The sequence below is a fragment of the Vanacampus margaritifer genome, chromosome 19, assembly GCF_051991255.1.
Source record: "Vanacampus margaritifer isolate UIUO_Vmar chromosome 19, RoL_Vmar_1.0, whole genome shotgun sequence".
Lineage (NCBI taxonomy): Eukaryota > Metazoa > Chordata > Actinopteri > Syngnathiformes > Syngnathidae > Vanacampus > Vanacampus margaritifer.
This window is the reverse complement of record NC_135450.1, coordinates 7,813,680-7,838,703: the sequence shown is the minus strand read 5'-3', so window position 1 is coordinate 7,838,703 and position 25,024 is coordinate 7,813,680. Positions and strand designations below refer to the sequence as shown.

Genomic DNA, 25,024 nt, shown 5'->3' with positions numbered 1-25,024 from the left:
GGAGAAGAAAAGAAAAAAGACAGAAAAAATGTGCATTCACCAATGAAAATTTGATTATTTTGCCATCAATGCAAAGCTATCATTGTGGGAATGCTTCAACACATATTACTGTGATTTTTATTCTCCACACTTTTTTTGCCGTGTAACAACTCCCACATAATACTTTACATAATTTACAACTGTTCAAATTTCAACTTGCTTCAAAAGTTTACGCCTGCCGGGGTATATATCGTCTGATTGCACATTACTTACAGTATTCGCAGAATTTATTGTTAAATATCAACTTTTCCCCATTCATTGTCAATGGGACCGACATTTAACTTTTTCGAAGTCTCACTTTCTACGCCCACATATAACTTTTCATCATTACCAGGTGTCTGATACTGCTCGGTGGCACAGAAAGTGCATTGTCCAGTAACCAGGAGGTCATAATTTACCCCTCAATTTACTTCATAAGCATTCCACATGCTTTCAAATCTTAGCATTCAGCTTTCAGCATTCCCACGCAATTTCTCCAGAAATTGCACTTAGGCTAGTTTCTTATTTAAAACATGTCCATTTTAAAAAAATACGCGCAGTTACGAGGGTGGAATAAATTCAACATACACAAGTCATCATTGTACTAGCGTCCACGTGCCTTTTAGAGGAAAGTCTGCTGGAGATTGTGCAAATGTTTTCTGCCGCTCAATGACAGCAGATTAAAGATAAAGCGGGTTAAATATAGTCTGTAATCCCCGGCGGGGAACAGCTGGCCAGTTGGGTTTCACTGTAGCAGCAGCAGCAGCAGCGGGAGGGACAGGACGGATTGGAGAAGTGAAATTTGCAAAACATGTTTAAAGATTAGAAGTGAGACATGAAGACGAGCCATAAGTAAAGATGAAAAGGTGCGTTGGAGTGCACGCGTTCAAAGTGCGGCCGGCCGCTTGATGCCATCGCGTAGGGTTGCGTCATGTGACCGGAGGGAAGAGTGGCGAGATGGATGATGATGTAATATCACCTCACACATACACGCCGCACGTAAGAGTTGCTGACTGCGGTGGGAATACTAATACTGTAGCGCCCGCTCAAATCTCAAATCATCTTTCCTCAGTAAAATGAATGGAAATGCCATTAATCAGTTCCGGCCAACAAAATGAATATTTCTATTAAAAGAAAAAGCACTTTAAGACATTAGACTTTATAAAAAAAACTTACTGCAATTACATAATGAAATTAAATTTCAAATTATAATTTTTACATTTTTTTCTTATTTATTTTTTATCTTTTTAACATTGGGCTGCTCTTTCTTGTGTGTGCCTCTTAGCCACCTGGGGCAGCAGTACAATGCAGCCATACTGATATACTGTACATTGAGCCTATCTCAGCTCTTAAGTTAGCACCTGTACAATTAGTCATTCTGCACAGAAGATAAAGAATACAAGCATGTGAGTATCGTCTACATGATATGCTGTATTGTTTATGTTATAATAAACATGGCTTTGGATTAATACAGCGCAACACGGAGGCTATTTGTTAGCTTTGATGGCGTTTTGCTTTGTTTGTTAGCAATAAGCTAAACTAATTTATTTTAAAGCAATGTCATTCATTTTTGTTTTATTTTCAGTTTGACAGCAAAGGTTGATCAACATCTAATCAAAAATCAAATTAATCAACTACTGTAAAACAGATTTTTGTAGTCCTCCATGAAGGCATGTGTGTTTAATCAAAATAAAACCTTTGCAAAAAATGTACTTTGGAAAACAAGGATTATTACCTATATTTGTGATATTGACGTTGCAGACCAAACCAGTAAGCAAATCATATTCAATTTGTTAGAGAATTTTCTTCTCTGTCAATTAGAAATGTGTGGGTTTCGCATGAATGGATTTAAAAAAAAATCTGATTCATTAATTAATTGAAAAAATAATAATAATTAGCAGAACAATCGCTTATCAAAAATAATCGTTAGCACTTCAAGATCTTTAAACACATTTTTAAAATAATACATTTAAGAAACACAATTTTATTGAGAGAGCAAAGATGTATATTATAAAATAAGCCTACAGCAGTCATGTGTAGGCGTAAAAAGCAGGAGTAAAGAGAATTTTGCATTCAGAAATCATCAGCAAAAACTGGGCTGAGATTGAAACACTTCCTGTTTCACTCTTCTTTCTTAACCTGTTAGGGAATGGGGTTTACTGTATGTGTACTTAACTTGAGTATTTGATTTAATTCATTTTTAGTTACTGTGTGTCACCTTATTCATTTCTTTCAGACTGCTCTAAAACGCAATATGGCTAACTGTGGTTCGAAAACAGCAGTGAATGAGTTAATCATTGTTGTGTTTTAAATATAATATACTTAGATGGACACTTTCATCCTCCTCCCTTAAATTGCTCTACTTTTTGGTCCTGTTTTTATTTTTTTATGCTTGAATGCCTAAAATAGGTTAGCATCGCTAAGGCAACTTGTGTTCATTTGAATGCTCTAATTTGATGTCGCTAATGGCGCTAATTAAACGCGAGCTGTCTCCCCGACTCGCCGAGAATTGCATTTGGCGGGTCAAAATGTCTAAATGGAGACTTGTAAGTCACGTTGACACATTAGAGGTTATTATGGGTGTTGACATCATCGATGTCAAATTGGACTCTGGATGAGTTTGTGTGTGTGTGTGTGTGTGTGTGGTCATGTTTTCTGTGTTTGCCCTGAGGTTGGTCGATTTTTGCGGTAGTTCATCAAGCTCTAATTTTGGATTGATGTTTTCCCGTTCCCGGAGAGAAGCCATTAATTACTGCTAATCACTCAGGGTAACACGGAGGCACGCTTGGCCAACACGCACATACTATATACCGTATTTCCTTGTCATAATAAACTCTGTTGCAAACCAAAACAGCAGCACCAACAACAATCTCATATTAAAGATCACCGTATGTTGCGACGTCTAGCAGAAATCCAGATGAACACGCACACTCTTGGCTGACATATCATGTGTCCTCTTTTTCCATTCTGTCTTGCTCTATTTATAGCTTGTGTCGGGCCCCGCCCCCTTCAGACAGTAGCACATCGACTAAATGATTGACAGGTCAATGCAAGCGGCCGCCCTTCTTCCTGTTAACCTTCTTCCTCTGGCATCACCTCTGTCTGACTACTTAGTTACAGTGAGACGTACGCACACACACACACACACACACACACACACGTTTTTGTTGCTTATGCTGCCTATGTATTAAAGATTTTGTCATGTCATATGTGGAACACTGTGTGCCAAGCAGAGGTCCTGTGTTTATGCGTGCAAGTGCGTGTGTGTGAATGAGTGTGCGTGTGCGTGTATTACTGTTATCTGGCTTACAAACACGCGTCGCTGATGCCGGTTGCCATGACGGTGTCACTGCCAGCCCGCTGGCAAGAGGAAATGAAAATGAAAAGAATGACGATGGAATGAGAAACACTTGCACACACACAACACACAACACACAACACACAACACACAACACACACACACACACACACACACACACACACACACACACACACACAGATATATTCTGGTAATTTGGTCACAGATAAAGAGCTGCCACAGCTACTTTTCTTTGCTGCCCTTAGTCTCCTCTTGGATTTATCATCTCCTATGTTACAAGAATATAGTCTATATAAGGTAGCGAGAATAACATTGACATTTTTCAGGAATAAAGTCCAAATGACAATGTTATAAACGTACAAGAAACAGTAGTATACTCCATAGTCTCCACCTTGCTGCCCTTAGTCTCTATTTGTTGCTTCTTTGGTGGCTTGAACCAATGTTAGTTATTGCAACAAAAAAAAAAACGGCCAGCAGGTGGCAGCAGAGTATAAGAGATCAGCCAGGGCCATGTTGCAACAAGCTCTTTTTGCCATTGTTTTCAACCGGTTTGTGACTAATGATGAAACTTAGCTATATTCTCATGCTAATTGCTGCGAAATGTAAATAGATACAAATATACTTTTTTTCTGATGAAAGAAGAGACCGTAATCTTTGTTTTCTACACACTATTCTGTGGGCCTTGCAAAATCAGTCAAAACCCAGTAAAACCGCTGGGAGCGAAGGGGGTTGCTTCAGTGAAAATGGCTGGGAGTGAATGAGTTAAGTGGAAATTATCAGAAATGTGTCCTTCTTTATGGCAAATGTCAGTCAACCTTTAAATCAGAGGTGGCTGCCAAAAGTGGAGTGGACCCGAAGGTTCTTCCTGCCACTTTATCCGCTGCATCTTTTGAAACGACTGCTCAGTCATTTGATGATATGCGAACGGCTTCAGTTATGACGAAGCTGGCTCAGGTGCAACGGCCGTTGCATTAGCGTAATTATATCTGCCTTTAGGACTTAAGGACTTGGTCTCCTTAGACCAAAATCCCAGATTGGTGCCCAGAATTTGCCCACAGTCACCTTTCTGATTGGAATAAATGACACAGAACTGCTGACGATATGGAAAAAAACGTATGCGCTCCATATAAGTCACCTCCTGCCTCTCGGTCGCCTTCGTTCCTGCCACACTTCCCTTTTTCTCCGTTGGAGAGAAATCCTAAAGTGGTGTTTTTGGCCCTCTTGTGTGGTAAAATTACATCTTGGGAAGCGGCTCTTTAGAGGACGCGAATCGGAAGCGACAAATAGCGGCTGTGATGGAAGACGGGCCGCGCTATAGCTCACTTGCTTGAGGGTTATTTAGGCGTTGACTCATTTTGCTTTTGCACGGCCAATACATAGCAATCTTGGACACTATTATTATTTCCTCCACCCCTAAGGCAGCTAAATTTTAAGTATAGCAGGAATCAGAACATCTCTGGAGTATTTGGAAAGGTGGCGGCATGAGCATACTGAATATTGGATAAATCAGGATTTTCCATGGTCTCCTTTGGCATGAATCCTAATTTGTGTCCAATTTTGTACTGGATCAAATTTTCCTTGGCGGAGGTCTTTGCTCCATTGTTTTTCGGCCACCGTGCGGCCCATTTGGCCTTGATTTCAGCCTTGCTTGCCAAATGTGATGAACTGCTTGATGTGCGGAGATGCTGACTGGTCTCAAGAAGTTCAACACCTGATGGGCCGCCCAGTTAAGACATCACACTCTCTTTGCTTTAAGTCCTTTCGGCGCGAGGGACATTTATCAACGGACGCTTCTTTCCTAACGATTATGGCCACCACACGGCGGACGTTAATCACTAGAATGACTTTGTTTCAGTTTAACTGTAAAGTCTCAACGTTCTCTTCTTAGACTGAAAACGCACGCCGTTTTAAATGGAGGCCAATAGCTGCTTTTTAAGGGGTTTCATTACCCACCGTGATGGATGTTTGGCAAAGGTATGCATTTGATTCTTCGGACTTTAAAGCTTCCTGCAACATCCATAAAATATATATTTTTTCCTTTTACCGCAACATTAAGTGCATCTGCATACCGGTAATTGATATGTAGGAGTAGTATTGCCAATTGTGACTTTTGATACTTTACCCGCACATTTTTTTTTTTGAAATTTTGTATTAATTAACCCTGGAGAACCCACGGGGTCAAATTTAGCCCCTATAAATTCTGCTACTCAAATAACAAAGACCTTTTTTTTTTTTCTTTTTTTTAACAAATTTAACTTCAAAAGTCCAGAGTGCCACTTCTGACCCCTGCATGGGGTCATCTAGTGGATGAATATTGCACTTACATGAGCCGGAGTGGTGATGACAAGATGGCTAAAATGACACAAATGAAACAAAAAAATGATATTGTTCAATGTAGCTGTGTATTTGATTGATTATTTTCTTAAATTCTAAATAGTTTACTGACAGTTTTTGTTATTCTGATTTTTCGAAATGATACCCCTAAATCCCAAAGGGTCAAATTTCGCCCTAATCCTAAATTAGGGAATACATTGAAAAAACATATATTTTGGTGTTCAGTGAACTTATAGCAGTCATTTAATGTATAATTCATAATTTTCCAAATAAGAAAAGGGTTCTTGGGTTCTCCAGGGTTAAAAACAATATTTTTATATTAATTAGGATACTGTTGTTAAAATGAAAAAAAAACTTAAAACAATACACACTATTGAACATGGGTGTACATAATTTAGGTAAATATAATCATTATTTTTATAAAAGTGTTATTCCTGTAGTATTTGTGTTGTATGCCTAGTGAATCCGTTCGCATGACTACGCAATTTATCGCCTGCTTTTCCGGATCTTAGTAAATCTAGCCCTCGGTGTTCCTCAGTGTTTATTATACTAATACAGACATAACTGCCACGACACGTTATAAAAAAGGAGAATAGCATCCGTCATTGTTATGGCAAAAGCCGCATCACCTACTTTAGGAGTCTATAATATTGACATGTTGACTTATCTTACTCAGCTACTGCACTCTCACACAGAAATTAGGAAGGTTGGGGAAGGTAAACATCTCCAACCTGCAGCATGTCCTAAATTCTTCAAAGCAGGTTATTATATTTCATTATTTTTGTAGCCTCATTCCGGGTTGAGTTACAGAGGCTGCTATTGCCACCAGGGAGGACGGCTCGGTCGATCAGGCTTCATTAAAGAGCAAAAATATGATACACGGCGACGTGCTATTAATAAGAAGTGCACACTTTCCAGCAACGACGCGGCGGATTGATCGTCACTGTGTGCAGAGGTATTGTAGCAATCTACAGTCGTAATGAATTAAATCCGTCACAATGTGATAGAAGTTTTATCAGTCATCGTGTCAAAGAATAAAAGCACTTAGGGCCATCGCACTCACTTTTTCACAGCGAATCTTCAATATGATCATTAAACTTTGACGCCATGGCTCACCAGCATTAGATAGATGGCTTTGTATTATATCATTTTATTATATCAAGTATATTATGTATTTTTTATATTATTCATATTTTATAAATACACCACCACATAGATGCTATTCGTTAGCCAGACGTTTCTCATATAGGTTAGCATTAGTTATAAGCTAGCACACTTAAAGGCTAAGCTATGTTGCACCACATTTGTGTTTATCTGTTGCTTAAAGATTATCACCACCGCATAAAAGCTGTTATTCGTTAGCCAGACTGATGTTTTTCACAGGTTAGTATTAGCTTTAAGCTAGCGCATTTAAAGGCTAAGGTGTGTTGTCCTTTTGTGTTCATTATCTGTTGCATCAAGGGGTTTAACACCACCACGCAGATGCTATTCGTTAGTCAGACTGACGTTTCTCATATGTTAGCAATAATTTTAAGCTAGCACACTTAAAAGATAAGCTATGTTGCCTCGCGTTTGTGTTCATTATCTGTTGCTTAAATGGTCATATCACCACATAGATACTGTTTGTTAATGTTTGTGTTCATTATCTCTTGCTTAAATGGTTATCACACCACATGCTATTCGTTAGCCAGAAAATGTAAAAGCTAAGCTAAGTTGCTCCACGTTTGTGTTCATTATCTGTTGCTTAAATGGTTATCACCACCACATAGATACCATTTGTTAGCTAGACTGACATTTCTCATGTCTTAGCATTAGCTTTAAGCCAGCACACTTAGCTACGTGGTTGATAAGTACACCATGTGTAATTCTTAGTTTTATGTTTAGTAAACTGAGAGTAAACTTGAGTTGCGTTCATGGTTACAATACCAGGGGGGGCGCTACTGAGTGTCTTTTGGTGAAAATGCATCAATTAAAAAAAACACAGCAATCACTAATCACCACAAATGGACCTCATCCTAAATAAATGCAGCATATGAAATATTTGTTTTAACGGGACAATGTGTCTGGTTCCATATTAATCACATTTTATTTCTTATCACAAACCGAGTCGGCTGGTTGGTTTCCAAGCACTCTGCAGTCTGATTTTAATCCGCCGTCTTAGTCTGGCTTTGTAAGGCGTCGGCAGGTTAAAGGCGGGTTAATTGGCTCCCAACTTCTGACACCTTTGATGCCCCTGAGCACTAAATAGATGCAAATCACAGCCAAGGAAATGGATCTCTCCCATCATCTCCCACTTATCCAGGAGGGTTGCGAGGGGCCACTTAAAAGGATTTAAAGCAATGAAACATTCTGATGCATCTCTTGCTAAGCGCGCTACGCCCAAGTGCCTCTCTGGAGTTGATGAACGATATGAAAGCCGATGATGATGATGATGATGGCGAGCCATAAAAAAAAAAAAGTTATTTCGTTGATGGTTTCTCTCTTTGGCAGAGGAGACAGACGGCTTTATTTTGTGTAAAACAAGCAGCTTTTTGCCACTTGACATGGCGAGAAAATGTTTTTATGCACTTGGCGCACTGAAATTGGATAAATAAATCTACTAAAGAGATATATTATGCAAAATGGACTCTTTTTTTTTTTTTGCAGTATGTTTTGGGTCATTGTCTATCTGCACTGTGAAGCAACGCTCACTCAGATCTGACACATATGAGCAGATAACACATCGTAAACGATCCTGCTGTTTTGTCAGCAGTCACATCAACAATAAATAACCATGAGTTTTGTTAAAGCAGCCATCTTTGACTAGCAAAACACGTAGCGATCTGCGATCTCATGAGATTGATGTATGTATATATATGTATTATATATATATATATTTCAACCACTCAAGTGCTCGACGTCTTTATATTGACATTTGAATTAGCAGATTTTTCCCCCCAGCTCCATTTCTTTGTATTCTGTTTTAAAGTGTCAGCAAACCTCGCATAATGAAACCCGAACAGATATTATTTTTTTGAAATTATATCCAACCTCTTTTTTAAAGAAAATGCGTCGGCGTAAGGAGTTTTTTTTTTTTTGTTCAGCTAATGTGTACGAGTATTTATGAACGAATACGTATTCCAGCTTTCATATTCGTGGACAGTCCTTTCATCTATTAACGCATGCTACTTTTCAATATGGCTTTCCTCGGCAAGGCGATCAAAGGAGACGCTGATTAAACCGACACGGGAATATATGCGTGTGCGCAGCTATGATTAGTCATCACAAAAACATCAGAGAGAACATTACTACCAACCCCAAATGTTGTGTTTTTTTATCTCATTTTCCTTAATGTTTAACCACATTTATCCTATTACGCAACTTGAGTTTTTTTTTTTTGTCACTAAGTTTGTCAAGTTGATTTTCGAGAGACGCCAACTTCCTGTCGACTTCCTAAAAAGCTTGATTTGGCATTTGCAGGAAATTATGTTAATTGCTGGTTGCACTCTTGAGAAGATTTTGTAGTAAAATGGACATCAATTATTATTATTTTTATTTTTTTCACAAGTTGAGAATTACAAATGTTTGAGAAAAGATGAACTAAAACATAAAAAAAAAAAAAACTACAATAGATTTAAAAAATGGGAGGATTTATCTTTTAGCACAGGTGTTGACGTGTCTGACGACCACGAAGAGAAATGTGGGTCTGACCCGGGGGTGAGAAACTGGTCAAGGTCCGACATCTGTGAGCTCATCCTGTGTTCAATCTGTGTGATCGTCGAATTGAACACGCGGAGAATATTGTTTTCGATGCCGCAAAGCAGGTGCCCTCTTGGTTTCGAAAGAAAAAAGTGTGTCAAAGGGAAGAAAATGGAGTGCTAAACATTCTTAAAGTTGTAACAGGGATAAAACCTTGAATGGCTCACAGCTAAATTTAGCAGTAATAAATTTAATAATAAAGCATATATTTGTGGAGACTGGGTTCAAGTTGTATTTTACCATTTAAAAAATGTGCAGAATTACACACATTACTTCATGTTAAAGACTAGATACTGTCGCTCAAAATGCACTGAGCTGTCACCAACATCTTACAAATGCAATTATGCCATCTAGTGGCAGAAAAATAGCCTCAACACAAATAAATATCACTCGTTTTTTTTACAGTACCTTACAACTTTTTAATTTTAACTCAATTTTATGAATTATTATGAAATTACTGCATCAATGACTAAAAGATGCAGCCATATTTCTATTTCATATATTTATATCAACAAGAGTATGAAAATTTAGATAAAAATATTTTATTGTACATTTCGAATAGAGATAAAATTTGCGATTAATCGTGAGTTAACTATTGACGTCATGCAATTAATTACGCAAAAAAAAAAATTATCACCTGACACCCCTACTAATAACATGACAAAAATATAACACAAAAATTTGAACTTAGGTTGTTAGCTATAACCAGTATACGTATATAACCTAGTTCCACTGTTGTAACTAAGTATAATAGACAATGGAAATGTGACAGAATACATATAGGATAGTGATATAACATCTCACCTTCCTTCCAGAGCTGGTGTTGCAAGAGATGAGGAGGTTGCCAGAACAGTGGAGAATGTATATGAGTAAGCAATGTACATTATGCTCTACAACACAAATATGCTGCGCACCCACAATGTCAGCATCATCTCTATTGCCTGTGCCGGTCTTATTATTAGTATCGCCAGCCACCCTCAGTGTGGATACTATACAGAGATGCCTGAACTGTGATGCATGCACTCCTGGGGGTGTTTATTGTGGGCGAAGAGGGGTGCACTGACTCTCTGTCGGAATGTTGAATCCCATTTTGCACTAGGCTGTGTAGGCTTATAGAATATTTGAATAATAGGATAAAAATAGATTTTGCATCATTAAACAAAACAATTCCAATGCAAAACATTCATGTAAACAGTTATTCATTTTGTCCACTTGAGCTCTCTATCCTTATTTTCCACACTGTAGTATCTGTGACTTTAGCCTGGTGAGTGACATGGGTGTCGTGCCAGTCTGCAGTGTTTGTTTTGATTTTATTTGTTGTCTTTTAGGCCGTGTGCTGGGGGGGGGGGGCGCCAAGGATTTCAGTATTTTACAGGCGGTGCAAAGTTTTGGAAAGATTGCATTGTGCGCCTGGCAGATTTATAGTGCGTTTGACTGTACCTGCCGTTTGACTTGATCTACAGTCGAGGACATGCTTGATTTAGCAACAAAGTTTTATGGTTCTGTCACTTGTTTTTTCTTTCTTCCTCCTCCTTCTCTGCTCGTTGCATCATTAGCAAAGGGTGTCTCTTCTGGTGTTCCAGCAATTAATCTTGACGTGATGTATGTCGCAATTTGCATTTTGATGTTGGGACACGCATCTTAGATTTATGGACGTCGAAGACGCATGAATAAACAACGGCGACGGTAAACTCCAACCTGTGATCTTGTTGTTGACATCACAATGTAGTGTAATGCAGTTTTTAAATCGCAAAGTCTACAATAAAAAATATTTATTTATTTATTTAATTAAATGTATTTATTTATTTATTCATTTATTTATCTGTGTCGATAAGTTTAGTAACATATTGTTTCATCCAACATGAAAATCTGAAGCGATAAAGCCACATAATTGTTTGCGCTATTGTTGTAATCTGAGTTATGTTTACGTTCCACTTTGTTGTCACAGACAATGCATAAAAGACTGCGAATCAGTGTTTAGTAAAAAATATAAAAAATAAAATAAAATAAAAAATTAGAAGACTTTGAAAAAAATGATTACATATTAAATCACAATCGCATTATTAAAAAAAATATATATATATTTTTCCAAACCTTTCAGCCCAACTCAATAGTAAAAGTAGCTTGTTGAGCTCAAAGGAAGTGTCCTCATGGTGCACTACAAACAAAATGGCTGATAAAAGTGGATGGGAGGGCGTGGATCTTATCATCCTCCCCGCGGACCTTCACCAAAATTGCAGGTCCCGCCCAGAGGCCGACCCCTCGCGGGGTCCGCGCAGGAAGTGTTGTTTGCGCGACACACCCTGATCGGAACTTTTTTACTTCACAGTCTCTGCCGCTTGTTCTCTTTACTTCGCGCAGCGTTTTTTGGACATTGATCTGCGTGATGTCCGGTCAACACGGAGCACATTATCTATTGATTTGTATCTAAATTTAAGCTCTAGATCTCCTTCATGTGTCAGCTCCCCATTCCCAGCAAGGCTCTTTCCAAGATCTATGGATTTTTTTTTATCACTAGTGCCCTTCTAAGGCCTGTTAGCATCTCTTCTTTTCTATGCTGAAGGCAAGGATGTTGGAAACGCTGAATATAATGAATATTTATGAAGCAAAAATATAATATATGAGAGGGATACCTGTATGGAGGCGATGACATGAAGCGATGTTTATAGATGTGTGAATTGGAAAATATATGCTTTAAAGGCGGGCTTGTTATCATACAGCCCAATGGAATGTTTTGCTTTGGTGGAGGCGAAAGTTTTGGAATTGGGACCTTTCTCACGCTACCTGCCACTAAAGCTACCGTCTTATCTGGCCTCCATCATTCTCTCGCCCCAAACAAATCATTGCAAATAACATAAATATTGGAAAAATATACGTCATAGTGCTAAGCTGGCTGTTTGTGTTGGTCTTAGAATTTACTCACTTTGTTTTTCATTTTTATTCTTGAGATTTTTAAATAGCTATTACAGAACTTTCCCATACCCCCAAAAATACAATAAAAATTTGGTAGTCATAAGCAGACCCGCAAAAAAGTCTCAGGAGCCTGCAAGGGAAGCCTGCCATTGTGGTTAAAAGCAGCCATTTTAGCTTTATATTAACTGTTTTCAGGGCCCCGTAGATGTTTTTAATTTTTTTTAAATCCCATCCCGTGAAAAGAGTATCCCATAGACACATGAATTTTGGTAGTCATTGCCATCATAAGTCGACCCATAAAAACGTTCAATTAACGTATGCACAAAAAGACACTGAAAATCAGCCATTTTTAGATCATCTTAGCCATTTTTAACCCTCGCCCCCCCCTGATCTTCGGCCTACGTTGGCAGTATCCGTTAGCAAATTTGGCAGGTATGTCTACGAGTAGATCCACAAAAAAAGTCTTAAGAACCCAATGGCAATTTTCTGGTCATTTTCAGATGACCCTTTTCCTAGAGACTTGTCAGTCTGTCACCAAATTTTAACTACCTACGCTCGACAAATGGGCAATGTGAAGCTTTTCAGTTTCGTCCTTCTGCGGACAGAGAAAAGTTCGACGGAGCCTTTCATTGCTACTTGGAGCTTTGATTCCATTTCTTTCTCTTCAGCCTTTTGCCAGGGATTCATCTCCCGCCATCTGTCGGCCCTGCTCATCTTAAAGCCTCCTTCTTTAAAGGTCTCCTTTCATTCACATTAAAGACGCTTGGGTATCTTTAAACGTCACACCAACAAGATCGCCAAAGCCATTTTGATTCTTATTTGACTCGCATTAACTTCTTTTCCAGCTCCTGGATTATTATATCATACCAGGTCCCTGTGTGCGGCTGTATTCATAATCCCACTGTTGCCTGGAGAATTTGGGTGACATAATTATGTTGTATAAGTTGTTCACTTTACGGGGGCAGTGAATCCCCGTTTATCTTGAGGGCTCCCGACGTACCCGAGATAATGGAAATCTGTGCTATAAAGAGACCGTGTAAATATTTTTGAATACTTTTACCATGGCTTTAAAATGTTTAACATTGCTGAAGTATTCAACCCTACAAGAAAGTCCGCTAGCTAAATGCTAACACAAAGTGGTGCCTTGAGGTACGAGTTACCCCACTGTCAATCTGAAGATAAAAGAAAGAGAATTACACGTTATGTACTTAAAACAATTTTAGTTTAGCATAGCAGTTTACCATAGATAGGCTAACAATTAGCATTTGAGAAAGTCCGCTAGCTATATGCTAACACAAAAGGGGTGCCTTGAGGTATGAGTTACCCCACTGTCAATCTGAAGATAAAAGAAAGAGAATTACACGTTATGTACTTAAAACAATTTTAGTTTAGCAAAGCAGTTTACCATAGATAGGCTAACAATTAGCATTTAAGAAAGTCCGCTAGCTATATGCTAACACAAAGTGGTGCCTTGAGCTATGAGGTACCCCACTGTCAATCTGAAGATAAAAGAAAGAGAATTACACGTTATGTACTTAAAACAACTTTAGTTTAGCATAGCAGTTTACCATAGATAGGCTAACAATTAGCATTTAGGCGACATTGTTATAACGCTTAAGCGACGGATTTTTTTTTTAACACAAATGACTGAGCAAAATGTAAATGGATTAATACTCACAGATGACTAATATTAGCGACTGCTAATTTGCATACACCGAAAGGAGCAGCTTAATGTCTACTGAAATGAAGCAAAAAGTTGGGCAAAAACAGTTGAATTCTTTACATTCTATGTCATTATGTCATTGCTGTATGTTTTTATACAGTACAGTCCAATAGAATGCTATTTTCCCTCATTAAAATAAGGGTTGTAAAAACTTTTTGTTGTTTCTTTTGGAAGGGCTAGAAAACATTAATGGCATTATTGACATCATTGTGCTTCATTGTTACCCAACACAGAATAAAGATCATGTTTTCTTTTTCAACCTCGATCTTTATCTCTCAAGTCCCTTGTTAGTGCACGCACAAAAGCGCCACGTGAATCGATAGCTGATTATCAGCAGCAACAGCAGCACGTTGGATCAATTTCATTCTCGCTTCCAAGGGGTTTTGCTATGAATTGTAGCATCTTGAGTGCCATTCCACGGGTATGACCTGCGCCTCCGTTATTGGATCCCAGTTAGAAGATACCTTCGACCCTCACTTGTCTTCTCTAATGGGAGCCGTGTCACATCATGGGTAAATTTATGGTTAAACTGAGGTTTTCTACGATCTACTGTTCTTTTTATGCCGCACTCATTTACTTGCACCAGAGACAACCTCTGAAGCATCCTAAGGGATGAATTAAACAAGCTATCCATTTTAAAGGCAGGATCATGTGAGGTCGGAAGCTTTTTGACTTGTATACCATCACGCCAGGTCGCCCGTTTAGTGGAGGTGAGCCCCGGGTGTGTTTGTGTGCCGGTGCCTCGTTTGTGATCCTGTTACATGCTTGTTTAACTCCGCGTGGGAGGCATCACTTCTGCTCCCTCTCGACATCATTTCGCATGGCAAACTGCTCTTTTGTCACTCCTATTTCTGGATTTAGCACCGCTATCACGTTGCAATTATAGAAACCAGCAGTACGGTACATTCAGAATCAATAATATACGATATAACAAAAAAAAAAAAAAAAAAGGAAGAAAATACATCAGTCACAAGAGATGCTGGTTATTAAAAGCAAATCACTATTTTGCTTCTTGAATTTGGCTTTAACAATCTTTTATCTGACCAACCAATCAGAAAGCGGAAATTTCTGACATCATTGATTTGAAATCTGATTGGTTAAAGAAGGTCCCATTGCTGATATAGCTTAAGTTGCATGGGTCAGCACTACTGATGAGTGATATGGCAATAAATAATGGCTAAAATCTTATTGACTCAAGAGGGGACCATTTCAAAATGCACCCTATAATTTGTCATGTAAAACAAGTCATCAAGTATTTTTCTATTAATTTAAACCCTCTGCACACAAAAAAAACATTACATTCTTAAGTAGAAATTCCTCGGGCAATATAGGGAATCATGAATCAAAAATGCTGTTTAAAAGGCCCGAAGTATGTAGATCTTTTTAATGAGCTAAGCGCACTTCAAAGTCTTCTCCTTATGAATATTCAACCTTGTATTTGTCTTTTTCCCCTTTCTCACTCCGACTCCCTTGGCCTGACAGCCATCTGTCTGCTTGTCTTTGATGTGCGCCACATGTCTCCACTTCTTCAGTTCCCAGTGCCAACATACATTGTCGCGAGCGCATCTTTAATGTATGCTTCGTGGCAGCCCCAAAGACGACGGCCCGAGGGCCAGCAAGCATACAATAACCTTCCGTTCATACAACTCGTAACATTCAGCTGTCAGACTTCAGTTTGGTACGCTTAACCTTTTCTGGCACAATTGGACAAGGATGAAACCTGTTTAAGTCAGTCACTGAAATAAATGGCAATGCCACTCAATTTTTCCACAGTTACATTCAAAAAGTAACTGATTACTTTGCTTTAAAAAGTTACTTAGTTACTTTACTGATTACTTTGCTTTAAAAAGTTACTTAGTTACTTTACTGATTACTTTGCTTTAAAAAGTTACTTAGTTACTTTACTGATTACTTTGCTTTAAAAAGTTACTTAGTTACTTTACTGATTACCTACTTTAAAAGGTAACTAAGTAAGATTACAAGTTACTTTAATAGTTATGGGAATGAATTATCGTTCAATTTCCTTCATAAGCATTCAGCTATTAGCTTTCAGCATTCCCACGCAATTTCTCCAGAAATTGCACTTCATCTAGTTATTATAGTTATTGTTTAAAAAGTGTTTTTAACAGTCACGTTGAGTCAGGTTAGTCCCAACCGGAGGCCAAAACACCAAATGCATGCCCTGCTGCTGCACCTTGTACATTAGAAATAAACACAATAACTAGAAAATAATCCAAAAAGTCTGGCAAGGTTCAACACTGTGAGTAGACCCTTCATTCCTAGTGGCCCACTCATCACTTTATTTATTTGGCCCCTCAAACTTTAGGTCTCGAAAGCACGGGCGGGCAGCAGGGGTCGGCCTCAGGAAGTGTGTGTGTGTGTGTGTGTGTGTGGCGTGTCCAAGTTAGTTTAGGGAACAGACAGGGCGGGAGAGAGAGAGCGAGCGAGTGAGGAAGAGGAGGAGAAGGGGAAATTACAATAATAAACAGCTGTGAAAACGGGAGAGGGGGCTCCTAGTGGGCCGGAGAGCCGTCGAGGCAGCCAGCGGCGCGGCAAGACCCCCCCCCAAGAACCCCTCGAGGGGCGACCATCCGAACGAGGAAGCTTTTGGCGAAAATCGGGACAACGATGAGCAAGGCGTTTTCTCCGAGGAGATAATATCTGGCGAGGCTCGGACTCGAAAGATGGAGACGCCGGGCCGTCGGATAGACACGTGGCCTTTGGCTGCAAGACCAGTAGAAAGCATTCTTTGACTAAGTGGGGGCCGTGATTAGGAGGCAGACACAGAGGTGACTCTTGGCGCTTGATAACTTCCATGTGCCTTTGGAGTTGGAGTTGTAATCCAGAACAAGGCCGGACGTCCCTCGAAGGCTTCATGCAAAAAAAACAAAAAAAAAAAAACAAGTGTGGAGGCAAGGAGGCGAAGTTTATTCAACCCTCAAGACACCCAACGTCTTATCTCCAATTTGCAGACTTCCAATTCAAGATTTGTTGGATTCTCCCCCACGCCGCTCACAGCGTCCCGTTCGTTCCCGGCTCCGACAGCACCGGTCGTCCCGTTAATCCCAATTCCGGATACCCTCGGAAGCATGTTTGCACTGGTAGACTCACCATCTTGGCTCCCGGGCACAGATCCATGAGGGATCTGACCTTTGACCTAACCCCTTACAAGGAAGAGAGGATGTAGACGGGCTTGAAAGGAGTGGGAGGAGCCAATGTGTACGCGCCACAATGATTGGTTTAAACTTCAGTTTGCACGAGCTACTCAGAAAGTTTGAACAGGTATTTATATAACCGACTTCCTCAGCCTAAAGCCACCACCTGTGAAAAATGTTTTTCACTTTGCCTGTTCACCGTGGGTGCACTTCCAATCGTAATTGCGGCCATTAAAAAAGGAAGAAAGTGCTTGCGTGCCGAGAGACCTTTGCATGGAATTAACCATACTTAGACACCATTTACTGCATAGTTGGCGCATAATTAAAGACTAAAGACAAATGTTTGTTCCCATTTGAAAAATAAGTCCTTTAAATATCCTCCATTGGTAAACTACTTTGAATATTTATTATACTCTGGCGGATTTTAAAGTGGTTTATCGCAGAGAAGCTGGGCGGGACCCTCTTCCACGCCTACCCGTTGAAAAACGGACGTGACGAATATATACGTTATAATCTATAACATAATATATACATTATACTGTATATAGGTATATTGTATACGTATGTTATGGACTAGAAGATAAAAGTTAAGGAGCGAATATTGGCTAAGTCTGACTAGTTTAAGCACCTGACACTCAAACAAAAATATGAATATTCTTGCTGCACGCTTGAATTGAAAAATAAAGATTCTGTACCGCAAACCAGTGAAATAACGTAAGGATTACATTAGTCACATGCTAAGATAAATGTGAGCTCAAAACTGTTCACTGCAAGTAGCCCGCAGCCAAACATGGCTCATTATTGTCTCTATGCGATGAACAAAACCATTAACCTTTCTACTCTAGCTTTTTCCCCACCTACACACTCGTGCGTTTTAGATAGTCTAGTGATGCACTTTTTGTTTGTCATTCCAAGCATGCATTGGATGACACCAGTATTTTTCCATAATTAATAATGGTGCCTCTGGGCCTCCCAAACCACCAAATATAATTAATTAGCATCCATCACCCACGAATAGAACGTGAAATACGAGCACACAGACAGGCTTTTGTTGCATACTGAGTTATGGGCCTTGGACCGCACTAATATTTTGTTTGGCGTACGCACACTGACTGTCTTTCAACTGCAAAATTGAATTCTAAAAGGAGCTTTTGTCAATGAATGTATGTATGCTCAACCAATGTCCACACAGTCTGTTTTTCTCTCCCAGAGTGTGTACGTGTATTCTTTATAGTAAGTGTATGTAAGTAGTCGAAGTTAAAAAAGGGAAGGGGAAGCACTCGGGTAATGACTTGTTACATCCAGCTGGCTCAGCGGCAAACCCGTCATTGTGTGGACATGCCAAATATTTAGCGTGTGTCATAAACACACTGTTTATCTGCTTTTAACGTCAAGCTTTTAGTTATCTCCTAAGTGGTTTGATGTTGTAGGTAATCAAAGGGAATTTAAAAAATGCGCTAGATTTAAATATATAAAACAAACATTTTTGTTGGATTTTTTTGTGTGCCGAGAACTTGTCTCTCAATATATAACTCTATATGCTGTAGCTCCTATTTTTCCTCTCATCTCATCAAGTCTGTCAGTTGCATCTCCGCGCTCGCCGCTGCAGGCAGTAATACTCACACAGCCCATCCATATGCTACTGGGGCTTCTTTATTTAGTATTCAAATGGCTCGAACGGAAGGGAGAGTCCCACCAGAGAGCGGGCGGCAGGAAAAGTGGAGCGATTTTTACACATCCCAAAATAAAACGTTTGACAGGAGCCTGAGTAGCGCCGCGGCTACACGCTAATGCACAGACGCACACGTGAAAACCCCGGTGGTGCGCTTATGTAAGACAGTAAACCCCAGCTATTACACAAGTCACTTCACGGCCCCGAGTATATTGCAGATTCTTCAGTGATCATTTTTTATGTTTTTTGTATATTTTTTTATATACTGTACAGTAAATAGGCAAGCCTAAAATTTATAGTTATACGTCTCCAGTGTAGTACCACGTTCTGTCACAATATGCCGGGCAGCACTGAGCTCTAGAAATGATGATTGAGTTGACACATAGTTAACAGCAAGAAGAAGAGTCAGTGTCAAACATTATCACATTTTGTGGTTTTAATTTGTGTTTTTCTTAAAAAACTGAGACGTGATTATGAGTTTGAACATCTATGCTAATTTCCCTTAGCTCGTAAATGTTAGCATTAACCTAGCAAACAAAATTGTTTGGTTTAGCATTTTGGTGTTTGTTTATTTGTCTTGTTTTCATGTCAGTCTTACAGTCAACCTCACTCTCCTCGAATAAGCGTCCTTTAGCACATTTCAGTGTGTTTTAATAAGTTTAAATGTGTTTATAACGTGGGAGGGGTAAAACTATCAAATAAAAAAATGTCTCGTCACTCTATCCCTAATTTTCACCGATAGAGGATGGTTCTAGAATACATCCCCCACAATAAATGATGGCCCACTGTGGATGTGTTATAGTTAGACAAGTTGTCAAGCTGTTTTCAGCACACACACACCGCGCAATGGAATATTTTCTGCAGCAGTGATAAGAGCAAAAGCAGTGTGGAGGCTGATGTTGCTCAGGGAATTGCTCCTGGGTTGACATTCGATGTCAAAGGAGAGACGTTAAGGTCTTTACAGTCAAAGAGGGTCTCCAGGGCATTCTATAATAAAAATAAAATCCCCCCCCCCCCCCTGCTGTGCAACAACACAACACTCTCAACGTGAATCCACCATTAAGTTTGTCACTTTACTATCGTGTTACATTCAATTCTTGTCTGTCTGTGCCCGTGCAGGACATCCAAGCTGAGATCGACGCCCACAATGACATTTACAAGACCGTGGACGGCAACAAGTCCAAAATGGTCAAGGCTCTGGGAAGCTCCGAGGAGGCCGTGTTCCTCCAACACAGGCTGGATGACATGAACCAACGTTGGAGCGACCTTAAGACCAAATCGGCCAACATTCGGTCGGTCAAAACTAACATTCGTCCATCTTGAATAGTATTATTAGCTCACTAGGGTTGCGGGACGGGGTATAGATTGCCTGACTCTTAAACCCTGGCGCCCCGCCAAGCCTATAAAGCACTGGGGGAAACCCTGTCCAGGTCTCCTCTATGTTATTTAAGAAATTTGAACCCCGACGTTAGTCCCAGTCAAAGACCACTATCCTCCATTACCCCAACACTTAACATGTTATTCATAATATATGACCCCAAAGACATCACACTGAGCTCAGTCCATAAAAGATGACACAGATGGCCTTTTTCTTTATCGAGCGTGACTCGCATGGCCGTGAAATATTTATGCGGTCTGGGGGGGGCGTTGTCCATCAGATAGCGCACACCCTGTGTTTCAGCATGTCTGCCTCGCGACACCGGGGGTGAAATATATATTACCTCCAGAGGCAGCCTAGAGGCACATAAACTTCTGATGACTCTGATAGGTCCCGGTCAGCCGCGACCTCGCCGGGAAAAAGACGCACTATATTTCTTGGTGAGGGGCTGTGAAGAAAGTGTAGGTGGAATTAGAGTTGACAAGAAACAGATGGAGATGCTTCCGAGACCAGGGTGGAGTGTAGGGAGAAGCAGCGGAACAAAGACAGGAAGGAAGACTGACTGGCACAAGGTTCAAGTCAAACTATAAAGGCAATCATCCTACTTCTGACACCTTTTATCACTCAAATTGGAGGAAGTGTGATGTGCTGCATTGAAAAAGGTGTACACTGACCAAAGCACAAAAGCCTTGTTGTGTGTTTGCCATTTTTAACTTCCAGCTGGGCGTTTACAGCCCCAAGGCTAAATGTCACATTTCTGCTACCATTTACTATGGAACTCTAAGGAGGCATACCCTCAATCGCAAACCCTGTACACTGGCTGACTGGCTGGGTCTTTGACATTGTTACTAGAAATGAATGTCCTCACAGCTTAGCAGTCCGACCTGTGATAAGTGAAAATACTCGAAAACCCTATAATTTTTTTATTTGATTTTTTTCAAGTTATACCCCATACACACAATTTAAATGCATTTTAAATGAATTAAAACACACTTGAAAGTAATTCCTTAGCACCTGTCACTTTTGGTTGAAAATGTTTATTTCCCACACCCAGTTAATGTTAACATTCCCTCTCCTTATTTAGATGTATTCCTGATTAGTTCATTGAGAATTAATGCAGAGACTACATTATTTAAAATTTACACAAGACAGAACAAATGGGGCGCTGCTTGGTGACCCGTCAGGCTTCCAGCTCTGTTGTAACTGTTAACTCATTCAAACCCAAAAAACGTGTAAACACGTTTTTTTTAATAATGTGTCTTTCACTCCCAAAAACGTATTTACATGTTTTTTTTTTAATGCAAAAGCATACTGAAGGCTTTGATGCAGCTTCTGACTTGAAGAGGTGGCTTAAAGCAATGGTAGTTATTGCAAAAAAAACGGACAGCAGGTGGCAGCAGAGTATAAGAGATCAGCCAGGGCCGTGTTGCAACAAGCTCTTTTTGCCATTGTTTTTACCAGGAATTTGAATATTGATGAAACTTAGCTATATTCTAATGCTAATTGCTGCAAAACGGAAACAGATAGAAATATACTTCTTTTTTTTCCTGAAAAAGAGACTTAATTTTTCTTTTGGTAGGTTCCATGTTTTTATAGCAATAAAACACAATATTCTGTGGGCCTTGCCAAATCTGTCAAAGTCCAGTAAAACTGCCAGGAGCCAAGAGGGTTGGGTTGCTTCAGTGAATATGGCTGGGAGTGAATGAGTTAATGTACACATTATTCTGTGGGCCTTGCAAAATGAGTTTTTTTGCTCTGTACTTGATGACAGTAAATTCCATTCCATCCCATAAACAAAATACATAAAAAAAGATGTACTGTATGTACACCGACTGCACCACTAAAAAGTCACATTCTCTTGCATTGTGTAGTAATTCAGGCGAAATTTGACTCAAACTGACTACAACAATGGATGTTGTAAAACGTGCTGCAAACTTGACACTAATATTTCTAAACGGATGCTTCCCCTTGGCAGAGCCCATCTGGAAGCCAGCGCCGAGCGCTGGTCCCGTCTGCTGGGCCTCCTGGAGGAGCTGTGGAGGTGGATCTGCATGCAGGACGAGGAGCTGGCCAAGCAGATGCCTGTCGGCGGAGACGTGCCCACCCTGCTGCAGCAGCAGAACCACTGCACGGTATGTTCCCGTCGAAAATCATTTCCTTCTGTATCTTAAGCCGTTAACAGATATTTTGCACTTTTCCGTTCCTTCCTTTTGTTTATCAACTCATGTAACAAACACATTGTTGGCATGATGGCGTTTTACATGGCTGAATGTCAAAGTCAAAGTGGATCATGTGACGTGCACAGATCCATGCTCCCAATAGCGAAAATGTGCACTTAATTGACGCAATTGCTTAGAGCTCTTCAAATCACTTCAATGTAGTTCCTTAGCAACAAAATCCCACAAGCTGGCGCCAATTTAAGTGTTTAGAGGAGAATCTGTTAAGTAGTTACCATGTATTACTATCTTAAATATATGTTAAAGCTTTATGCATAATAACAAAACTGAATATTTATGTGAGGTTAAGGTATTATTTTTGTCCGCTTGGGGTTACCATCCTCACATTCTACACTGAAGTGTCTATGACTTTGAGTGGTGAGTGACGTGGGAGTCAGTGAATGAGAGTGAAGAGTTGTCTGGAGTGTCTCCTTGACCACCTGTGGAGGAGTTACGATTCCTTTCAAATAGCAGTGGTGGGCTATATTAGATTAGCTAAATTGTTAAATTAGCTAGCAATGTTTACTTCAGCGTAGATGTGTAGTTCTGCAAAACAGTTGTTCTTTGAAGTAGACACCACTTTTTTAAAAAGTGAAATGACCTTAAATTTTTGGACATTGGACATGGCTTATTGCTACATAAGATAGCAACAAATCTGATATAATTATTATTTTTTTTAAATCTGGTAGAAAAAGCGGTATAATAAAAAAATTAAACGATTTCTGAAAAATCGGTGCTATAGTTTAGGCTCACTGTATGAATACGCCACTGTCGTTTTCATCAATAAAAAGCAGGTAGCTTAGCGGTTTGCTGAAACCGCAAGAACGTCCCATGCTTGTAAATCACTGTCTGCCGGTAATCGCCAGTGTTATTATTCATCATCAGGCCAGTCGTCAGGCACGTCCCGTTAAGATGAATTGCGGTTTGCGGAAGTCCCTACGAAAATAAATACAAATGTTTTGTGCGTCCTTGGTTATTAATCGGCAGTTTTATTGCAGGCAATCAGACGCCGGCGGGCATATAAAACTTATTTCAGTGCAGTTAGATAATCAACTAGGCCAGTTTATCTTCCGAATCATTGTTCAGTTCAACCCCTCGTCCCACACGGTATCATTTCTTGTGTCTTTAGTAATCAATATTGACCTGTTTGTAAGTTTGTCTTCATTGGTGTCTGTCAGCCGTTGCAATTATTTATTACAAGCGCTGGATATTGTTGACGTGTAATTGCATTAAGATGGATGAGGCAGCCTGGGGAGACTTTTTACTACACTGGCCGCTACTCTCGCTGAGCTCGCGCTCGTCTTGACGTTGTTATACGCTCGCCAACGAGAACACACGTCACATCTCATGCACACGGATTGTATGTATGTTCAATTAGTGTCCAGGTGTGATGCTTCATGCTCTTTGACTAGTATGCCACTCACAAATAATACATATTTAAGAATAGATGAAGATGATGACATTAACTCATTCACTCGCAGCCGCTTTCACTGAAGCAACCCCCTTCACTCCCGGATGTTTTACTGGATTTTGACTGATTTTGCAAGGCCCCCAGCAGATTGTGTTGTTGCTATAAAGACATGGAACCTACCAAAAGAACGATTAGTCTCTTCTTTCATCATCAAAAAAAAAGAAAAGATTTATATTTCCATTTTGCAGCAATTAGCATTAGATTATAGCTTTAGGTTTAATTATTATTCACAATTCTGTTTCAAACAGTGGGGGAAACAGCTTGTTGCAACATGGCCCTGGTTGAGCTCTTATACTCTGCTGCCACCTGCTGGCCGTTTTTGTAATAACTACCATTGCTTCATTCAGTTCAGAGGCTGCATCAAAGCTTTCTGTATGCTATAGCATTTTTTTTTCTTTTTTTTTACGTATAAATACGTCTTTGGGAGCATGGTAATCTTTAAAATAGAACATATTTATATGATTTGGGGTGCAAATGAGTAAAAAAAAAAGAAGACATTTTTAGTATGTTCAATTTTCCAAACAAGTCTTTTGATAAAAAATATAATTTTTTTTTCTAATAAATAAAGATCAAGACAGAGAATAATATGTGTTTATTTAATATAAAAATCTTTTGTTTTTTGTTTTTTTGCTAGAGTTAATAAATGTGGGGTTGGGGACGAACAAATCCACAATTAACATTTTTCCTGACTCCGCAGTTCGATGTTGGCTGGAACAGAAAGTCAAAATTTAAAGATCATTTAGTTAAATGTGGGGTATTTAATTTTGTCCGTTTGTGTTTGTAAACAACCAATTCAAAACTGACTCCTCCCACGGCTCAACCCCCTCTCTTCTCAACATTGCGCCTGCCTTCAGCGACACGCCCCCACCGCTCTGTGATTGGCTGGAGGGGTAAATATAGACTTTCCGCCCACAATCGTCCCTCTCATGGCAAAACACAACAAAATAGCAAAATACAGTCTGGGGTGGTGGTGGATGATGACAAAATCACCACCACACATTGACAGAAGCCCAGAGGTGTTGATTGAGAAGGATTACATGACCTCACCTTTAACACACTGCTTCCTATCAAATTCTGTAGATAAAGC

General features: G+C 39.7%; 1 protein-coding gene across 6 annotated transcripts in view; it reads left to right on the top strand.

The window, feature by feature from the left end:
* utrn (utrophin) overlaps nucleotides 1-25,024 on the top strand; it is a 160,033-nt gene that overhangs the window by 76,830 nt on the left and 58,179 nt on the right. For all 6 annotated transcript variants that reach the window (XM_077551971.1, XM_077551970.1, XM_077551973.1 and 3 more), the window contains 2 exons: nucleotides 19,992-20,164; nucleotides 22,226-22,382. In XM_077551971.1, the coding sequence (XP_077408097.1) occupies nucleotides 19,992-20,164; nucleotides 22,226-22,382 (330 nt within the window). The remainder of the gene's footprint in view (nucleotides 1-19,991; nucleotides 20,165-22,225; nucleotides 22,383-25,024) is intronic.